Source organism: Anabas testudineus, chromosome 8 (genome assembly GCF_900324465.2).
Source record: "Anabas testudineus chromosome 8, fAnaTes1.2, whole genome shotgun sequence".
NCBI lineage: Eukaryota > Metazoa > Chordata > Actinopteri > Anabantiformes > Anabantidae > Anabas > Anabas testudineus.
In genome coordinates, this window is record NC_046617.1 from 17,293,516 (window position 1) to 17,311,481 (window position 17,966).

The window sequence follows — 17,966 nt, forward strand, 5'->3', positions numbered from 1 at the left end:
AATAAAGTGGCCAGTGAGTGCATATGTGGGCCTACATTAGAAGAGACAATACAGTGCATGTAAAATAAAAGGTAGAACTCCAGAACTCAGAGTTTTTTACTGGCTTCTGTCACTGACACATATTACTAGTGTTGTGTTCTTTTGTTCATTGTTCTGTTGTATCGCCTTCGTACAGACATTCTCACATTATTATTATGAAGAATTTTTGCTACACTAGGGAATTCATCTTCCCCTCAATCAATGCAAGCTGGCCAGGCTCTGATGCAGCAAAGCAGGCCCGCATAATGATGTTTCCTCCACCTTACTTGGTGTTTTCATGATGATATGCTGTGACCTTTTTAAGCCAGATGTAGTGTTGTGTGTTCTTTCAAAATAGTTCAATATAGTTTCATCAGTCCACAAAACATTTGGCTAATACTGCTGTGGAGTGTCAATGTGCTCTTTGGCAAACGTCAGGTGTGCAGCAATGTTCTCTTTAGTAAGCAGCAGCCTTTGTTGTGGTGTCCTGCCATAGACACCCTGCTAATTAAATGTTTTACCTACTGTAGACTGGTGAACACAGATTTTAACCAGTTGCAATGATGCCTTCAAATCTTTGGCTGTTACTCTGAGGGTTGTTTCTTTACCTCATTAATGAGTGTTTGTTGTGTTCTTGGGGTCATTTTGACTGGCCAATGATTATGTTTTCTAATGAAAATATAACCAGGTTTGTTTCTACTTACAACACAGTATTTGAACCTAAACCTAACCAGGTTGTGTGTACCTACTGTAGCAGTGTCATAGCACGTGTTTTTCGAAAAGATGTGTGGAGAATTTGCTGTAAAGTAGGGGCAGTTGTTCAGGTGGAAGTACCCATCCATAACAAATGATCAAGCTATACTTTTCTTTGTCAGGGTAGAATCAACAGAGTTATAGTATGACTAAAGTATCACAAATATATATTCATGTCAACATAAATAACCCATCAGACCAACATCCCAAAGGGCAAAGTTTGTTGACATTTATCTGTGTGCATCTCTGGAGCATGAGTGACAGTAGGTGGTAATAATACAGTGTGAAAAACCAACCTCTCACTCACATCTGTGTCTCTCTTCCTCCACTATAACTGTGATTGACAAGTCCTCCTGAAAGATGCTTCTAGCTAATAAGTAGCTGTCGCTCATAATGAAGCAGTTTGCAGTGTACAGAGAATTAAGATCCACTGAGGTTCTGCAGCTTAAAACCTGAGTGTAGACAATTTAATCAGACAGTTTCAGCATTCAGAAAATAAGGAAATGTGTCTTTGAAGACTTCAGAGATGGCAGCGTTTTTTTTTAATTTATACTCACACTGATGCAATTGCCTCGTGACACATAGATGAAGAATGAAAAGACGTTCACAGCCAGGAACCGCATGCATGTGTTATCTGTATATTAGTCAGGCTTAAGCTGAGATGACAGAATTCTCCCCTCCAAAGCTGTGATAGCTGTGTTATTCTCTGTGTGCCTCTTCAGTCTCTCGGTCACCGAGCTTATGTTATATTTATTGTAGAGTATTTCTGTCGGCTTATGGTGGCTGACAAGAGTCGAGTCAAGCAGATCAGAAATTCAATTTACCGCTGAGACACTGGGTTAATCAACGAGAAACAAAAAAGATGGACCCTCAAACTGAAAAAAAAAATATTCACACAACACAAACAGACAAGAGGATTAGACTGATGTTAGCCAGGGCAGTTGTTTGTTCATCTTGTAATGACAATACTTACACACACACAAAACCTGTACAGTACAATGGCAGCAAACAAACTGTTTAAATAGCGGCGTTATGCTGTTGAGTCTGCAGGCAAATGCACAGGTCAGGGCCTTTTCAATTCATGCACCTATTACCACTATTAGAGCATCTATCCCAGCAGGAGTGGCGTCAGCAAAAAGAGTGCAATTCATTCAGTGGAAGAAGACAACAGTGACAAAGAGGACTAAAGTAGCAGCACAAGGATAAAATGAAGAAGATGAAGTACTAAGGAGATTAAAGACTAAAGTAAGTGTCTACATGAGTACAACATCAAAATCAATTTCTATTCCAGTTTAACTATCACACAAACCAATGTTAGTCCTTCCATTCAAAGCCTTTATCAATTAATTTAAGAGTGGAAAAGATGCTTTGGCTAGTATGGGTCATAACGTTTATTTATACCATGTCTGAGCTACCAGTTCAGTGGATTTTATTACAGAAAAGAGCTTTTACAGCTCCTGACCTGCATCATCAACCTGGCTACAGCTTTCACTGTCAAGACTCTTCTTTTGCAAGCGCCCCTGTGCTTGTGGGGTATGCAACTTCGTGAATTTGTGTTGCTGCAATCTCTGTATAAAGCTGAAGCTCCCATGTAGGACAGAGAGACAGAGAAGAAGACAGACACCGTGAGATAAGAAGACACATGAAGGGGCCAAGGACGCAGAGAGAAGACAAGAAAAGGAAGGAAAAGAGTTTTGGAAGGAATAAGCAACCTGAGTGAGATGGAGGCTCACAGGCCCAGTAAAGCTCCAACTATGCAGCACAAATACAAACTTTTTAGACTTTAGAAAAGACGCCATCAGGGAAAGACCGAAGAGGGAGATGAAGGAAAAAAGAGGGAAATAGACTCACAGAAAGAGCTAACAGCTCCATTTCCTCTAGTCCCACATATTCATTCAAATCGATTCCCTTTGAGAAGTGAGAGGCCATTTCTCATCTGCAAGACAGCTGCATCTAGCTATTGGAATATACACACAATGCTACATAGAATAGCTGCGCGTGCACGCACACACACAATCACACACGCACACACACCTTTCCATATTTACAGTGACACCAAAGTTAATTTTATTCACACATGCAAGCACCATAGACACCAACAATTCAAACCAACGAGAGCTAACAAGTTAAGTGTTACCATGGGAATCGCATTGAGGACAGTCTTACCAAGGTAATAGGATATCTGACAACACCCCAGTGATGTCATTATCGCAGCCTGCACCCACACATACAGACACTCAGCCAATTATAGACACACAAATACAAATTGCCTTTGTGGGCAAGATATTGATAAAGTGTGTGGACCTAAACACACACATACGCAGGACCAAAGTGCACTTGTGCACTTGGATATTTTCCGCGTGGAGTTCTGCGACACTGCGGCAGCTCTGTGGTTCGGCAGCTTGGAGATCATGCTAAATGACAGTGTGATTTGCGACAAACAAAAACAAACGTCTCCACGCAGTAATTGGACAACCCCCATAAATGATATCATAACTTTCTATTTCTATCCGCTCTTTCCCTCCTGTTTGACACAAGCAAGCAGCAACAAACACCACAGTGCCTGTGTGTGTATGTGTGTGTGTTTATTCATGTGTGTGTGTGATGCAGCCTGAGGGGAGACAGCAAACAGGGATGGATGAATAATGTCCTTTGATCACAATAGCACCACACACACACAACCATTTGCATTTACAACATTAATGATGGCACTTACATCGGCCATGTGTAGTTAGTTGTTATAAAAAATAAACTTTCGGTCATCGGCCACAATAACAGCTGTCGTTAAACACATACACTCGTTTAGGAACAAATACGAACAGGACAAGAGCGGAATTTATCAATATGCATAATCTGAAAATACTGTTCATTATCCTGGGATCTATTGACAAATCTCACCATTATGGATCAATAAATTACATAAATAAAGCTCCAGCATGGCGGCATCTCTGTGTGTGTAACGTTGTGCGTCACTGATTAATTAGATAAATGGAAACATTGAGTAACTGTGGCTAATAGATGGAAGAGCTGGTAACAAACACAGGAGGCCAGGCCATGCATCCACTGATGTGGTGCAAGACTGTGACGTCAGTTATTCCCACTGAGGTGAGATATGATGCTATATTCCTATAGATTTGGTCTTCAGCTGATGTTTTGTAGATGCTGATGGTCAAAATATTAAAGCACCATAGCCTGAATCCAGATCCCTAAATGCCCACCCACATCTCAGCCAACAATTTCAATATTTTTAAATGGCCATTATCAGTTGTTTTCATGCTCATAATGGTTGGGTGGGCGACAAAACAGCCACTTTTTTCTCGAAATTTGAAAGGACTGCTTGTTCCCTATTTCTAATTGATTGTTACTGTTATGGTAATGTTTTCCTAAGCAAGTGTCTAAGTTAAGTTGTTTTGTTCCTAAATAATGCATTAATCATTTTAACTAAAAAAGTCAGGCAGTTGATAATGGCCTGCTGAAACAAGCATGTCTATGGTCCTGATGCCAGCTGACATATGGCATATTAACTTTAAAAAGGGTTGGGGTTGCACCTATTGATGAGTGTTTCCCCTGCTTGGAGAATCTACTGATGGGTGTTAACTGATCCATGTTAATTAGTTAATTAGATTATAAGATTTAGAAACAAGTCGTCTTCCTACATGGAAAGTTAGCTACCAATGTGGCTACCAACATGGCAATTATAAATGTTTTTAATGGGGAGGTGTGCAAACAATACTGGCAAAAAGTGACTAAATGAGTTGGAGTGAATAGTTTTACTGGTGTGAATTTAATATTCTTTTTGTTGTTGGTGTTATTATTTTTTTTTTTTTGTAATTCAATCTTCTTTGTAACTTTTAGAGTGGGACTGTGTGAGAGTGTCAGGCTTTGCTTTGAATACCAAAGCTCATGAAATGTGTGTTTCAGTAACCATCAGGCAGAATATTCATTAATGTGTTTGAATTGGGAAATAATGAATTAATCAGCCCATGTAAATGAAGTGTCATTTTTTAGGTCACTCCAGGGATGAATTCTGAAATGAAAGTAGTCTGTCTGTCTGTCTGTCTGTGTGCTTGCCTGTTTGTCCATGGAGCAGTTAAGGTGACTTTACTGTGCAGAGCAAAGGCAGGATTGATGAGGCACCAACCAGACCCACACACACAGTACTGTGTCATACTGCTGCAAAACATTAAAGAGTACCACAATATTTACCAACTCTTCGCTTCTGAATAAAATAAAATGTTCAAAGTGTTTGTTTTTCTTCAAGAAGCAACAAAAAGAAGGACATCTCCCATTGCTGCTGTTAACACATTTGGTGCACAGACCATGATTAAATGCATGAGGTGTGCTCTATAAAAACGGACGGGGAGGGGCGTTAAGATGAGGAGAAAAAAACATCCGCAGCAACAGAGGACTTCAGACAGATCATACAGGATGTGTCAACAGGCAGCTCTGAGTTAGGAAACAAGATGAACAGTGGTCGTGACCAACATGATCCACTTGCCATTAGTGACCTCTGAGAAAGTCGATAACCATTTAGCATGAGAATTACATGAAGGCATTCAAGAAGCCAGGCCAGACATCTGCCCACACAACAACACTGGGTACGAGAAGGAGAAGGGCAAGCTCTAAAAAGTTGATGCAACGGATGAAAGAAAGAACAAACTCACAAATAACAGACAAAAGATTCATATGTGAAGTTAAGAAAGACAATGAAAACAGCTGAATTGCTAAGAATGCAGCAAACGATGGTGTTTCTTTCCTAATCAGTGTATTCTTTTCAATACAGGCATGTGCTGCATTATTCAACAAAGGCTGAGAGTTCTATGGAAGAGACAAACACAGGGAAATACTGCAACATTTCTCTAATTAACAAGCAAGCATGGAAGATAGAGAGATGGAGGAGGGACAACAAGGGAAGTGGAGAAAAACTGAAAGTAAGGAATAATATCAGTTCCCTCTCTAGACGTGGTAACAGCTTTGAGAGGAAGTCGTCAGCACAAAGAGATTTAGCCGCCAAGTGACAGGAAAGGAAACACACACACACCCAGATCGCACACAGTGCAAGAGATGTACGTAGGGACTATAAACACACAAAACACACACAAATACACTGAGGAGCTTACAAGGAGTAATCATTGGTGAGAGTTTCTCATCATATTTGAACAGACCGACTCTATTACTTCACAGGGTGACTGAAGACAAAACCCTTAAAACCCTAAAGAGGGGAGGGAGTTAGGTAAACCAGGAAACACTATGTAATTGTGCAGTGTGAGAAATTTGTTTTACAATTTATTAATGTTATTGTTCGCTGAGCAATTACGAGGTGAGCGGCCTGGTGTAGCTTTGAGAGGGCGAGTGGAGCGGACGAATAGCCCATCTCTCCACTCCCTTCACATCCCCACTTTAATGTCTACATATGTGAAATGAGATGTAACTTGATTTGAATTACATTATGAAATGTGTGAGAATCCCGATTATCATGTAACGTGTCCTCAGAGTGACAGTACGTTAACGCTTCCAGGTAAAAGCTTTGTGTCCCCAACCAGTGCATTCATCAGGCACGGAGAAACAATCCAAAACAGTATCAACTTCACACGTTTGACACAAGTGGCTTAAGAGAAAATATTTAAGTTCCCACAGCCTGAAGAAGTGAAGGGTAAGAGACAGCTGCACATGCACTTCAGCATGTGGAGCTGAAGCTAGCAGAGACAGACAGACAAGATGTAAGGGAGGAAGTAAAACGTGAGAACCAAGACAAGGACAAAGTGGTGGGTTGAGCACTTTAAAATAGATTATTTTCTCCTCATCTGTTCCCACAGAGGAAACACTCCTGCTGTCAAGGAGCTGAATTGCTGCTGTTTCAATGACAATCTCTGACAGAGGACATGAGGCGTGTGCGTGCTGCTAAAATAAGTGGTGTGTGGCAGGTGCCAATCAGGACATTCTGTAATTCCCCTCCACTCAGCCTTCGCCTCTTGTCAAACTGAGGGATTATACCTCACCCTTTCATTTCTTGGCATTCCCTCTCCACCTCTATTCCAGCTCTGACCTCCTCCTTCCTCTTCTGTCCTCTCCTTCAACACGTCTCCTTTGCTCTTCCCTCTTTTTCTTGCTCTTTAGTATTATTAATGGTATCACATGCGATTTTGCAAAAAGTCAGTGTCCTTAAAACATTCACATATTTACTGTAAATGAACAAAATGGTCCCTAAGAGGTTTTGGAATGGCCTCATGACAGGATCACATGTGTTGGGAAACCTAGTGGACAGCTTAGTGGGAGATTTCTTAGAGAGGATGTTTTTCTTCCAAAAGATTTATAATGTTCTTGTACCGATGGATATTATAAAGATTTATAGAATATATTATAGCTATAACAATTCAGCAGGATCAAACTTATCTATTATCTTGGATTCACAGTAATTACACCAAAGTACTGTATGATCAATTATTTGACAATGGAAAAACGATGTTTTAAAGCGCTGTATGTAGCTAGTCTGGCTAACACACTGTCTGCTGTTTGATCTGCTGGGTAAATAACGTGGATCAAAATTTCCCCACTGTGAATTTGATGAACACCAGGAGCTAAGCACTCCCACATGAATCCGCAGAAGAGTGAGCTGAGCTCTTCATCTTCATCATTCACAGTTCAAAGTGACTGGCAGGCGAGGGGCACGCCCTATTCAAATGGGAGAACCAATCAGGACTCTCCCACCTGAGGGAATCCTGCACAATGAATAAAGTCGTCCCAGATAAAAGTCCTCTGTACCACGCAGCCAATGTTAGCCACTCTACTAAAACACCCACTCTTTCCATTTTTCCTCCTCGGCCCTCACTGTTCTGTCTAAAGTCACAATAGTTCTTCGTCTTCAGTTCCTTCTGTCCTACACCTGCTTTTCAAATACTCCAACGGTTCTCTGCAGATACTTACCTCATCTTCCTACACCCTTTTCTTCCTCCACATCGCCTCTTTCTCCTTTTTCTGCACTTTTCTGGTTCCTCTCTGTGTTTTGTTTCTCTAGCTGCACTGATTTGTAAAGTGCAGTTTCCAGGCATAGTTTCCCTTCACTTAGTTAAATCGACTTGATGCTATTTTACAGCTGGTTGAGAGCAGCAACAGTCAAATATGTAATGACTTACAGGTCACAGGTCAAGTGTGTGCTTGAATTTCTTGGCTGTTCAAAGAACTTTTGACTCACTCCAAATCTAAGCAATCCATCAATCAAACATTCACCCATTTAACTTCCTCTAGTCATCAGTAGCAATCATTCCTCCAACAGTCATCCATCCACCCATGATTCTCCATACATTCTTCCATACCTTATCCGCCATGATCATGGACGACCCCCCATGGATGCCAAGAATGGGTATAAGCGTCTGCGAGGAAATAAAATCCAAAATCTGGGCGATGGCCTCCTGGTCGGTGCCATCCCCAAACACCACACCATGGATCTTGGTCCCAGACATCAGGTCACACATATGAGTGATGATACTTTTCGGGTCAGTCTCGTTGACCAGCAGTGTGACCACGTTGACGTCAATGGGGTCCTCCTTGCTCCACAGCGCTCGGATGTCCCGGTCTGAGATGTAACGTGTGCGTCCAAGGATCACAGCAATGTTTAGAACTGGTACTTTTTCCGAGCCACCGCCAGTCCGTTGCTTTTGAGCCACAGCAGGGTCTGCAATCAGGGTCATTGCCACCAGGAGAGCCAAGGTGAGCAGTGCACCTTTACCACCACTGCTGCTACAGCTGCTGCTCCTTCTACTCCTCCTCTTACTCCTTTTGCTGTTGAGGAACATACTGCCAAACCACTTCATCCCCTGCATGGAAAGAGAATGAGGGAATACGGAACAGATGAAGACAGATCAAAAAGAGTGAAGGAGATGGGAGAGAGAAGTGTGGAATGATGATGGCAGAGAAAAGAAGACAGGGGAGATAAATTGTTAATGCACAGCTCTTTAAGCCCACACTATCAGGTAGCATCTTTTTTATTCCACTTCTTCTCAGTAACATTATTAAACACATAAACCTTGTGGGGAGGGAAATGGCCTTGAGAAGACGCTGCGGAGGGGTGAGAGAAAAAGAAGATGACTAACAAGTATACACTGTATGGTCACGACTGTTCGGAATCAGATGATTCAGGAGCAAGCTGTGCTGTTTGAAGGAGGCAAGTCAATATCTTAAGGTTCCACCTTCCACAGGGTTCGACATGTAACCAGACAAACTGAACAGACCACCTTTGATTTTATGAGACTGTTTCGTTAAGTTGATCACTTTACTAACCTTTGACCAGCAAATCACAGCAGAACTAATGACATTCCCATGATGTTTTGTTTGTGTTACTTAGCAAATGTTAGCATAACACACTTAAACATGGTAAACATTATATCTGATGATCATCACCACATTAAAATGATGATTGTGATGCACCAGTACATCACAGACCAGCTAGTATGGCCTTAGAATTTTAGTCTCGTGCTCACTGTATAGTAAATATTTCAGATTCTGAAAACTATTTACAGCAGGGGTGGCCAACAGTCCTGGGTATTTTCCAGCTGTACCTGACTTTGAAATGACACCATTTTGCAAATTCAACTATCTTGAATTCGTATGATAAGAAAAGTCTGAGTGGTAACACAGCTGTCAGACACATGTAGACCAGTTTGTATCTCTGGAGGTATGTGAGAGACAAGTTACATAAAGCTCAAAACAACAGGCTAATATAAACCAGTCAGTGCTATGAATAGCTTGGGATGCCACATAGTGTTCTCCAGCGCTTTTGAACTAGCACCGCGGGCTTCGTACAGAATTAGTGTGAGTGAGGAAAGCGAGTCCGCCTGACATTTGTTATTTTACCGCAATCATAGGAGCAAAGTAACATCCTCATCAAAAACAAATCACAATCCACGCCACCCATCTCTCTAAAGAGATAACACTCACTGGCCCCCTTGAACACCCAATGCTCAGAGAGCATAAAACTCTTTGCGAGTGTGTGTTCCTCATGATGTGGAAGACATATGAGCAGGTGTGCTGAACAGTAGAGCGTGAGCAAAATCAGAAAGGCCTGCAACATCTGGTCACATAATGTGTCCATGTGCACTCTTGATGATTTATGGATTCACTGACAGGACCGCATGTTTTTGCATCAGTGCAGAGCCCGTTGGCGCATGATTGATTCACAGGCGCTGTTGTGCCATGCCAATGTTGGAGGCAGTGCAGATTTAACAGCACAGATCATGTTTAAATGTTGGGTCAGCCAGATGTAGACATGCGACTGAAACCGAAAACACAGGGTGGATAGGGGAGGGAGTGCTTTTCAATGATTTTGGATGCAGAGCTGACAACAATACTGGGAAAAATACATAAATAAAGAATTCATAAGAACAGCAAGACATTCATGTGTTGCCAACCGATGTAAACTGCTTCTAACAAACAGCCAGTGAATTAGAGTGAAGCACACAAATTTAATACTTATCAAGGATATGGGCTTCAATCTTGCTCCTTTGTGTATTTTCCTCTTAGATAGCAGGGAGTCTCACAAAATCATTAAAAGAAGTCAATTTTGTTGGAAAGAAACAATAGACGATAGAAGAAACAAGAAATTGGGTTTTGGTGCAGATCTGGATGAAGGAGACGTACCACTGCTTTTCAAAATAGCTTGAAAAAACTTACTTGAATTATATTTTTATTATTTATCCAAAAATTCAACATTCAACATTGAGTGGAAATGTAATGGACTTTGTTTGTTGCAGTGAAATGTTTTATTCTGTTTTTTATTGTTTGAGAAAACATCATATTCATCATGGAAGGGATGTGGTTGTCTCTCCATGTGCTGATACAAACATATGTAGAACACTGCATTCATTTTGGGTCTCTGCTGGTGGTTTTTGATGAGTTCTCATACTTTTGGAGCCCAAAGACTTAGCCTTAGGGAGGCAGACGTTTAAAATCATTACATATTTACGCCTGTGTTTGTTGTGGGAAATAGATAATGTATAAAATGTTTGCAGACACAAGAAATGGCACCGTCTGCAATTTCCTGTTTTTCTGCATAAATTGGTTATGAAACGTGGTCTAATCATGATTCTAACAAATATCAACACAACAAACAACACATCACAATACTCCTGAGGTGATAAAACATGAACAATCATGATCTTTCATGCCTTTATTGAACCCACCTATTAAACATACATAGTGATGGTGCAAGAGATAATGGCAACACTGTTTTAATAACTGGTTGAACCATCTTTAGCACACCTCTTTACAGAACTGGTGTGATTGGCAAACTTAAGATTCTTTTACAGCATCTCTACTGGGCTGAGCTCTGACTGATCCACTCCAAAACTAGATTTTGTAATTGATTTACTTTTGGGGTCATTGTCTTGCTGTATTACCCAGCTTCTTCTGAGCTTCAGCTTGCAAACAACCACCCTGACATTAAACTTTGCTAAACTTGGTAATTAATTTTCCTTATTTTCCTCCATAATGTCAAGTTGTCCAGAGGAAGCAAAACAGCTCCAAATCATGATTGCTCTCTGCACCATACTTCATTGTCGGGATGATGGCCCTCTTTTTATTGAGTATTGCCAATACTTTTTCCACAAACACTAGTAGGTGTGTTCAATAAAGGCATGAATGATCCTGATTGTCTGTTATCAGCCTAGAAATATTGTGTTTGTGGATATTTTTTACTTTGCTGAAGGGCAAATTGAGGATTAACTCGCATGATTGATTTATGCAGAAAACTAGGAAACTGCTAATTGTGCTATTACTTTTTCTTGAAATAGTATATAACACAATATTTGAGGCATATACAATAGGAAAAGGGGGCTAAGAGCCCAGAGAATTTATTAATGTTACATGGGCAACAGTCAGGGGCTGGAGCCCCCACAGCCCCTCCTTCTCAAAGGAGGAAGCTTGGCCTCAGGTGGTAGAGGGTTGTCCACTAATCGGAAGGTCATATGTTTGATCCCTGGCTCTGGCCGCTGACATGTCGAATCATGATCGAGCCAGACACTGAATCCTAAGTTGCCCCATCAGCTGTAATGGCCGCAACACTGACATCAGTGTGTCCTGAATTTCCCCACAGGGATCAATAAAGTAATTAAACTTAAAAATGAACTTTCACTAGATGAATGCATTTTGTGGTTCCTAGTTTTGTCCATTTGATTGTTGTTAATAACCATTTGTATAGAAATGTAGGCACAAATGTACAATTAATATAAAAAAGAACATCTATGTAGAAAATAAATAAAAGATTCTCAGACGCTCTTTAGACCAATTAGAACTCTTTACTGCAAACTAATCTGCTCTTATGTGCTTTGTAATGTTAATTTATTAGTATTCAATCCAGTTTGCTCTAGAAACTGTAGAAGAATCCAGCTGCATGATCTATGTGTACTGTGCGGATGATGGTGGTTTAAGATTATTTTCTGTTGGCTAGAAATACCTTGTGATTCTGTAATGAAATCAAGACCCTAGTAGAAGGCTCCATTGTGAGCTGAATAATGCATGTGGGCTCACTGTGTCATCCTGTGTTTAAAACAAGCGCAGGACTGCTCGCCCCTCCTGCCCAACTGAGCATGAACACTGTTTTTAGCAGACCTGAGGATGAATCATCCAAATCTCAGCCCATTCACTGCAAAGGGAGCACTGAAGCCTAATGGATTCATAGTGTCTCTGTCAAGAAGTCGTCTTCTGCTTTTACACAAAAGCTGTTGGATTACATGAAGGCTTGCCCTCGCAGTTCATGGAAACATCTGATTCAACAGAACTCTTTATTTCTCAGTGGAATACGTTTTTCTTTTTTAAATGCAGAGAAAATATGTATCTTTACCATTAGAAGTAAAGATTTACAGCAGTCACCTGTGTGTTTGGCCAAAGGACACCAAACATTTACAAACAGGTGCAGGGTTTCAAACAAGCACATACTGGTTCTTGTTTAAGATCTTGCCCAAGAGCACTAAGACAACAAAGACTGTTCTAAAAAGGGGGATCCTCCCAAAGCTTCCAGTCGTGGGACTGACTTCATAACCGCTACACCACCCCGCGACTGCTGCTGTCGTCATTTTACAGTATATATTACATTTCAGTGTTAATGTCACAGCATCAGTGGGACCATCTAACTCTGTTAAAATGCTTTTCATCAGCAGTTTCTTGAAGTTATGAAGCCCACACAGTCTGGAAAATCTGAGCCGAGCAGCTGAATAAGAAATGCCCCAGACTGCAACACTTACATAAAGACTTCTATAGGTTCTGTTTACATCCTGTAGACTGCACATCCCTACTTTCATGAATATTATTTAGGAATTGAGAAAGAAAGGCACAGTGAATGCGTATTAGTTAATTTATACTAACAGGTGATTATGTTGTTATACCAAGATTGTCTTGCTGTCCCAATTGGTGCTCTGGGAATCTGACTCACAAGAAAGGTTTCTCTCTCTTTCCTTTCCTCAAATCTGCAGCATCACAACGGGACAGTCCGGGTGAGGAAATAGACTGAAGAGAGGAAGAACAAAAAAAGGAAAGTAGTAGCCTATATTCAGAAAGGGAGACAGACAAGAAGAAGCTCAGATAGAGAGGGGGGAGGGAGAGAGGGAGAGAGGCAGCATCCCTTAGCCAAATCAGATTGGGGCAGTTTGTCGTCACACAAATGCTACCGTTTCCTGGCATCACAACAGTAAATAATGTTTGGCAGGCACACCCATACTACTGGCGATCGCTCACACAGGCACTGAAACACACACATGCAGTCTTATTTTCTGCCTCATGCGAAACACTAAACATAAAAAAAATGTATTCTACCATGTCTAATTAAAACCACGTTCTCAGTGATCGGTGAAAAACAAACCAATTGCTAATATAGGCTTCAACCTTTCATCCTCACACACACTCACACACACAACTAGACTTCTTATGCATCAATAATTCAGACACGTTATTTTTACATGATGATTAATACGACTGCATATTACTGCTGCTTTGTTCCTTAATTTGTTTATCTGTCCCCAAACATTTCCCCTCTCCGCCATCATTCTCACCGTCTCATTCGGTTCCCTCTCAATTAATTTCACTCTCCAGGTTCTGTGTACGTTTTCTTTATGGAGAACTAGATGCTGAAATTCGAAAGAAACAAACATCAAGACAGAGAAATTGTTTGAATGCAAATGCACTGCCAGGACTTGTCTACAGGCCTTCAAATATAAAGTAACACTGTTTAAAGTGACTGGAAAAGACACCAGCTTTGGATACATGATGTCTTCAAATGCAAATGCAATTAAATTATATATAAAGTTAGAATATCATGTCAACTGCTGCTCAGTTTGGACCAACTTTATGACATATACAAACTATTCCTCCCGTCTTCTGACATTCTCCTACTTTGTCACCTCATTCCTGTATCCATTCTCTCCAAAGCATTCCCTCATTCGTTCTCTCTCTGAGGCCCCAGCCATCTGCTCTGTGTGCCCTGACGTGTGCATGAGCGCCCATGAGAAGCCCAGTGGAAGTAATCGTCTGTTACCACTCAGGCTTCAACATGTTGTCTGCCCACTGCACATACCTTTTTAGCCCTCTACAAACCCACTCTGAGTGTGTGTGTGTCAGAGAGAGAGAGAGAGAGAGAGAGAGAGAGAGAGAGAGAGAGAGAGAGAGAAACTGTCAAAGAAAGAAGGGAAATCACTAGTATTCTCTTATATAATGGATTTGAACCGTGCTCCTCTCTCACTCTCTCTTTGCACCTGATGCCTAATACACAACTACATCCTTTCTAAACTGGAGGATGAATGACTACAGGATGTGTAACATACCTATGATATGTTCTGTTCTGTACTAATTGCAGTCACTCTCTGTCTCATGCAGGTAGCTCGATTCAGCCCACCACCTCTTTACCTACATTTCAGTTTATTGACATGTAAATGTTGCTAAAGTATGTGAAACAACAGATAAGGAAGAAAGACAAGAAAGAAAGCAATGGAAGTGATGGTGATTAGAATAAACTTTTCTATCCTCCTATTTGGATTGGATAGTTTAATGTGGATTGATGGGTTATTTCTTATGTTTTTAATTCAGCACCAGGCGACTAGCTGAGCTTCTGGTCCTGCAGTCTTCACCCAACACGTAAGAAATCCCCTCTCTGAAGCCATTTCTAAAGGCTCGAGTCAGAGGTGATTCAGAATAAAAACAATTTCGGGTTTTATTCAGCCATGAACAAAGCTAATGAATTTGAAACACGGTGCCTTTGCAGGAGCAAAGATCTGTTCTGTACTTGATGGTGACTTACATTTTAAGCCATTGCATTTTTTAGGATCCCTTGGCTGAATAACTTCAGAACTGTTTTCTGCTAATGCTGTCTTCATCTATATGCAAATAAATGATGTTAACATCATTAATATCTCTGTTTCTCCCTCTCTCTCTCTCACACACACACACACGCCTCCTCGTTTCCTTTTCTTATGCTCACACTTTCTTTCGACCCCCATCTCTCTTGCCTGTGGTGAACTGGTGAACAATTAGCAATAATGAATGCCCAATACTTAAGAACACACCGTCCTTCAAAAGTGCACTGGCACACACATACATATTCTTCCTGGGTAGTAGAAGTGGAAAAACCTAAAGGCAGAATGATTAGGGCCTCATCGGGGGAGGTAGTTGGCTATTATAAAAATATCAATCGCCCCTACATGAGCTGCATGGAGAGAGAAGGAGGGAGACAGAACTGCGCTTTAACAACGTGACTGAATCCCAAGAACAGGGGAGAGGGAGACGGGGGGGAAGAGTGGATGGAAATTCATTTGGATCCCCCCTATTAGGTTCAATGGAGCCAACATAATACAAGTGCGACCCCTACTGGTACAGCATGGACCTGCTTTCTCCACTCGTGGCCAAGACGCTTCTTACATATTGAAAGATTTTTTTTTTTAGGGCAAAGCTCGAGTTGACTTGCTGCCACATTTCAAGAGGGGATAGACGCGAGGTTTGGCCCTGAAATCCTCCTCGTACTTAGAAAATAATAGCTGCGCTTCTTAGAGATCCCCCTGAAGTGATGCTGATTGTTCGTCCTGCTATGGGATGGAGAAGAGCTGGAAGTTGTGCCAACAACTGGTGAGACGAAAGCCCCGCAATGTGTTATACAATATCTGGAAGAAATCACCAGAAAGAAACACATCTTCGTTTTTATGTGCAGAGAGTGATCTGCGTTGGTCTAATCTTTTTTTTTTTTTTTTCTGGGTAAATCGGGGTCACACTCTTTGTGGTTATACTGTATGATCACTGCTAAATACAAACTATCAAAGAAGAAGGAGGCACATCTCTTTGCAGTTCACATTTACAGCGTGTATATTCATTTATAACAACAATAAAAATAAAGAATAGAGGCGTTAAGCGTGAGATGCAGATGCGCTTTCAAACAGTCTGCGCCCCGCTCACTGCGCCAGCCTCATGTATTAATGATGAAATGAAAAAGCTCGGCGTGAGAAATGTCAAGAGATTTTGATAGCTTGTTTGCTTGCATCTTATTCTGCCTGTCTCGCACCGTTTAAATCAAAGTTTGTAGTGTTTTGGGGGACAGCTGTGCTCTCTGTGGTGTGAGTGCCGCACTTTGGATGAGGGACGCCTGTGGGTAAAAGCAGCACGGCGCCCACTGACCACGAGAGAGGAGAGAGGGACAGAGATGGTGCATGATCATCACAGCCCCATTTCAGATTATAAAAATTACACACACGACCAAGTACTTACAGCATCTCCCTTCCACATAGCTCCAAAACAGTGGTGTGAGATGACATTGCAATAGTCCCCGTTCTCCAGTGAGAAACCATGCAGCCTCAGATGGTGATCACTCTCAAACACTGCACAACAGCAGAATAATAAAAAAAAATCTCTGGCAATGAATTATTCCCACCGTGTCCAAAAGAACTCTTCGAAATCCTCCGTTTTAACAATTCACAAGCGCGCAGCTGCGAATAAAATCACTGTTGTTGTAATCCAATCTTCATTGTGTGTGCGCTACCGTTGATTCTCCACTGCAATCTCTGCTGGCCCCGCGCATTGTGGGGGCTCAGCCTGCCACTGTATGATTAGAGCTCCTGGTATCCCGGTATTCCTGTCCCGAGCGAGGAGCGGAGCGCAGAAGAGGGAAGAGGCAGGCGAGCGGCCGCCGGACGCACATAAACGCACACGTACATTGACTTCTACAGTGGAGGCTCCTCCAGCCTGCAAAGCGAGCATGGGACCAGCTTTCAGCGTCTCTCTCTCTCTCTCTCTCTCTCTCTCTCTCTCTCTCTCTCTCTCTGTCGTGCACGTGTATGTGTGAGAGAGTGTGCACGCGTGCGTGTGTCAGCGCGCTTCTGCAGAGGCTGGGGCAGCTGGATAGATAGACGGACTGTGTGTCCGTCGGTCTGTCGCTCTCCCGCTCCCCCTCTCTCCCCTGCACTCTGCGCTAAAGCTCCTTGAGGAACTAGCTCAGTCAGACCCACTAATGCAGACAGAGTTGAGCTGAATTCCTAATGCTTCAGATAATAAGCATTAACCCCTGTTCTCTGAAATCCCACTGTTTTTCTAATTTCCCTGTCTCCATCCATTCATGCTTTGGATATTTATACATTCAATCCAGCTGCAAAACTGCAAGAGTCTATAAAGTATAGTACCAACCAGTGGTGCAGAAATAAATGCAACATAAAGAAATGACAAATGGAAGTCGACTGCTCCCTCAGCTCCCAGTGTGGATTGGATAAAACGTGTGTCTACGCACACACTAACCTTGAAAATGTGAATGCAGACAATTACTCCACTGAACAGTTTCAAAATATGAGCCTGGGATACGTAAACCCACGGATGTCACGTTGCAGGATGCCCTGCTGCAAAGACGTCACTGTTAGGAGCTGCAACAGCACATGTACCTGTGAATTTCCACCGAAGTTTTCTGCAGTGTTGTTTGGAGAAGTTTGCGCTCGTTATTTAGTCACTGGGCTGTTGCCCAAGTTGCGTAGCTGCTTCTCTTGGACTGCTTCCGACCTGGAAACAGAGGACGCAACTCTTTAGTTCCTCTGCTGACATGCAGCTCTTACACTCCGTCATCCTGCCACAGACTAAACAAAGAGACTGGGACGATGCTCAAAAACCACCAGTCATGTAGACTAGTCTCATCCTAAGCTCAGTATTAGTGGATCTCTGTACATCTGACACATTGGCTCTGTGATGAG

The 17,966-nt window shown here is 41.9% G+C and overlaps 1 protein-coding gene across 1 annotated transcript in view; it reads right to left on the bottom strand.

Moving 5' to 3' along the window:
- The window catches only part of grin2aa (glutamate receptor, ionotropic, N-methyl D-aspartate 2A, a), a 101,531-nt gene extending 83,840 nt beyond the window's left edge, over nt 1–17,691 (bottom strand). Inside the window, exons 1-2 of the mRNA XM_026355852.1 lie at nt 17,664–17,691; nt 8,085–8,585 (exon numbers count right to left, since the gene is read on the bottom strand). Coding sequence (XP_026211637.1) covers nt 8,085–8,582 — 498 coding nt within the window. The 5' untranslated portion in view covers nt 8,583–8,585; nt 17,664–17,691. The remainder of the gene's footprint in view (nt 1–8,084; nt 8,586–17,663) is intronic.
- Between the last annotated feature and the right edge of the window lie 275 nt (nt 17,692–17,966).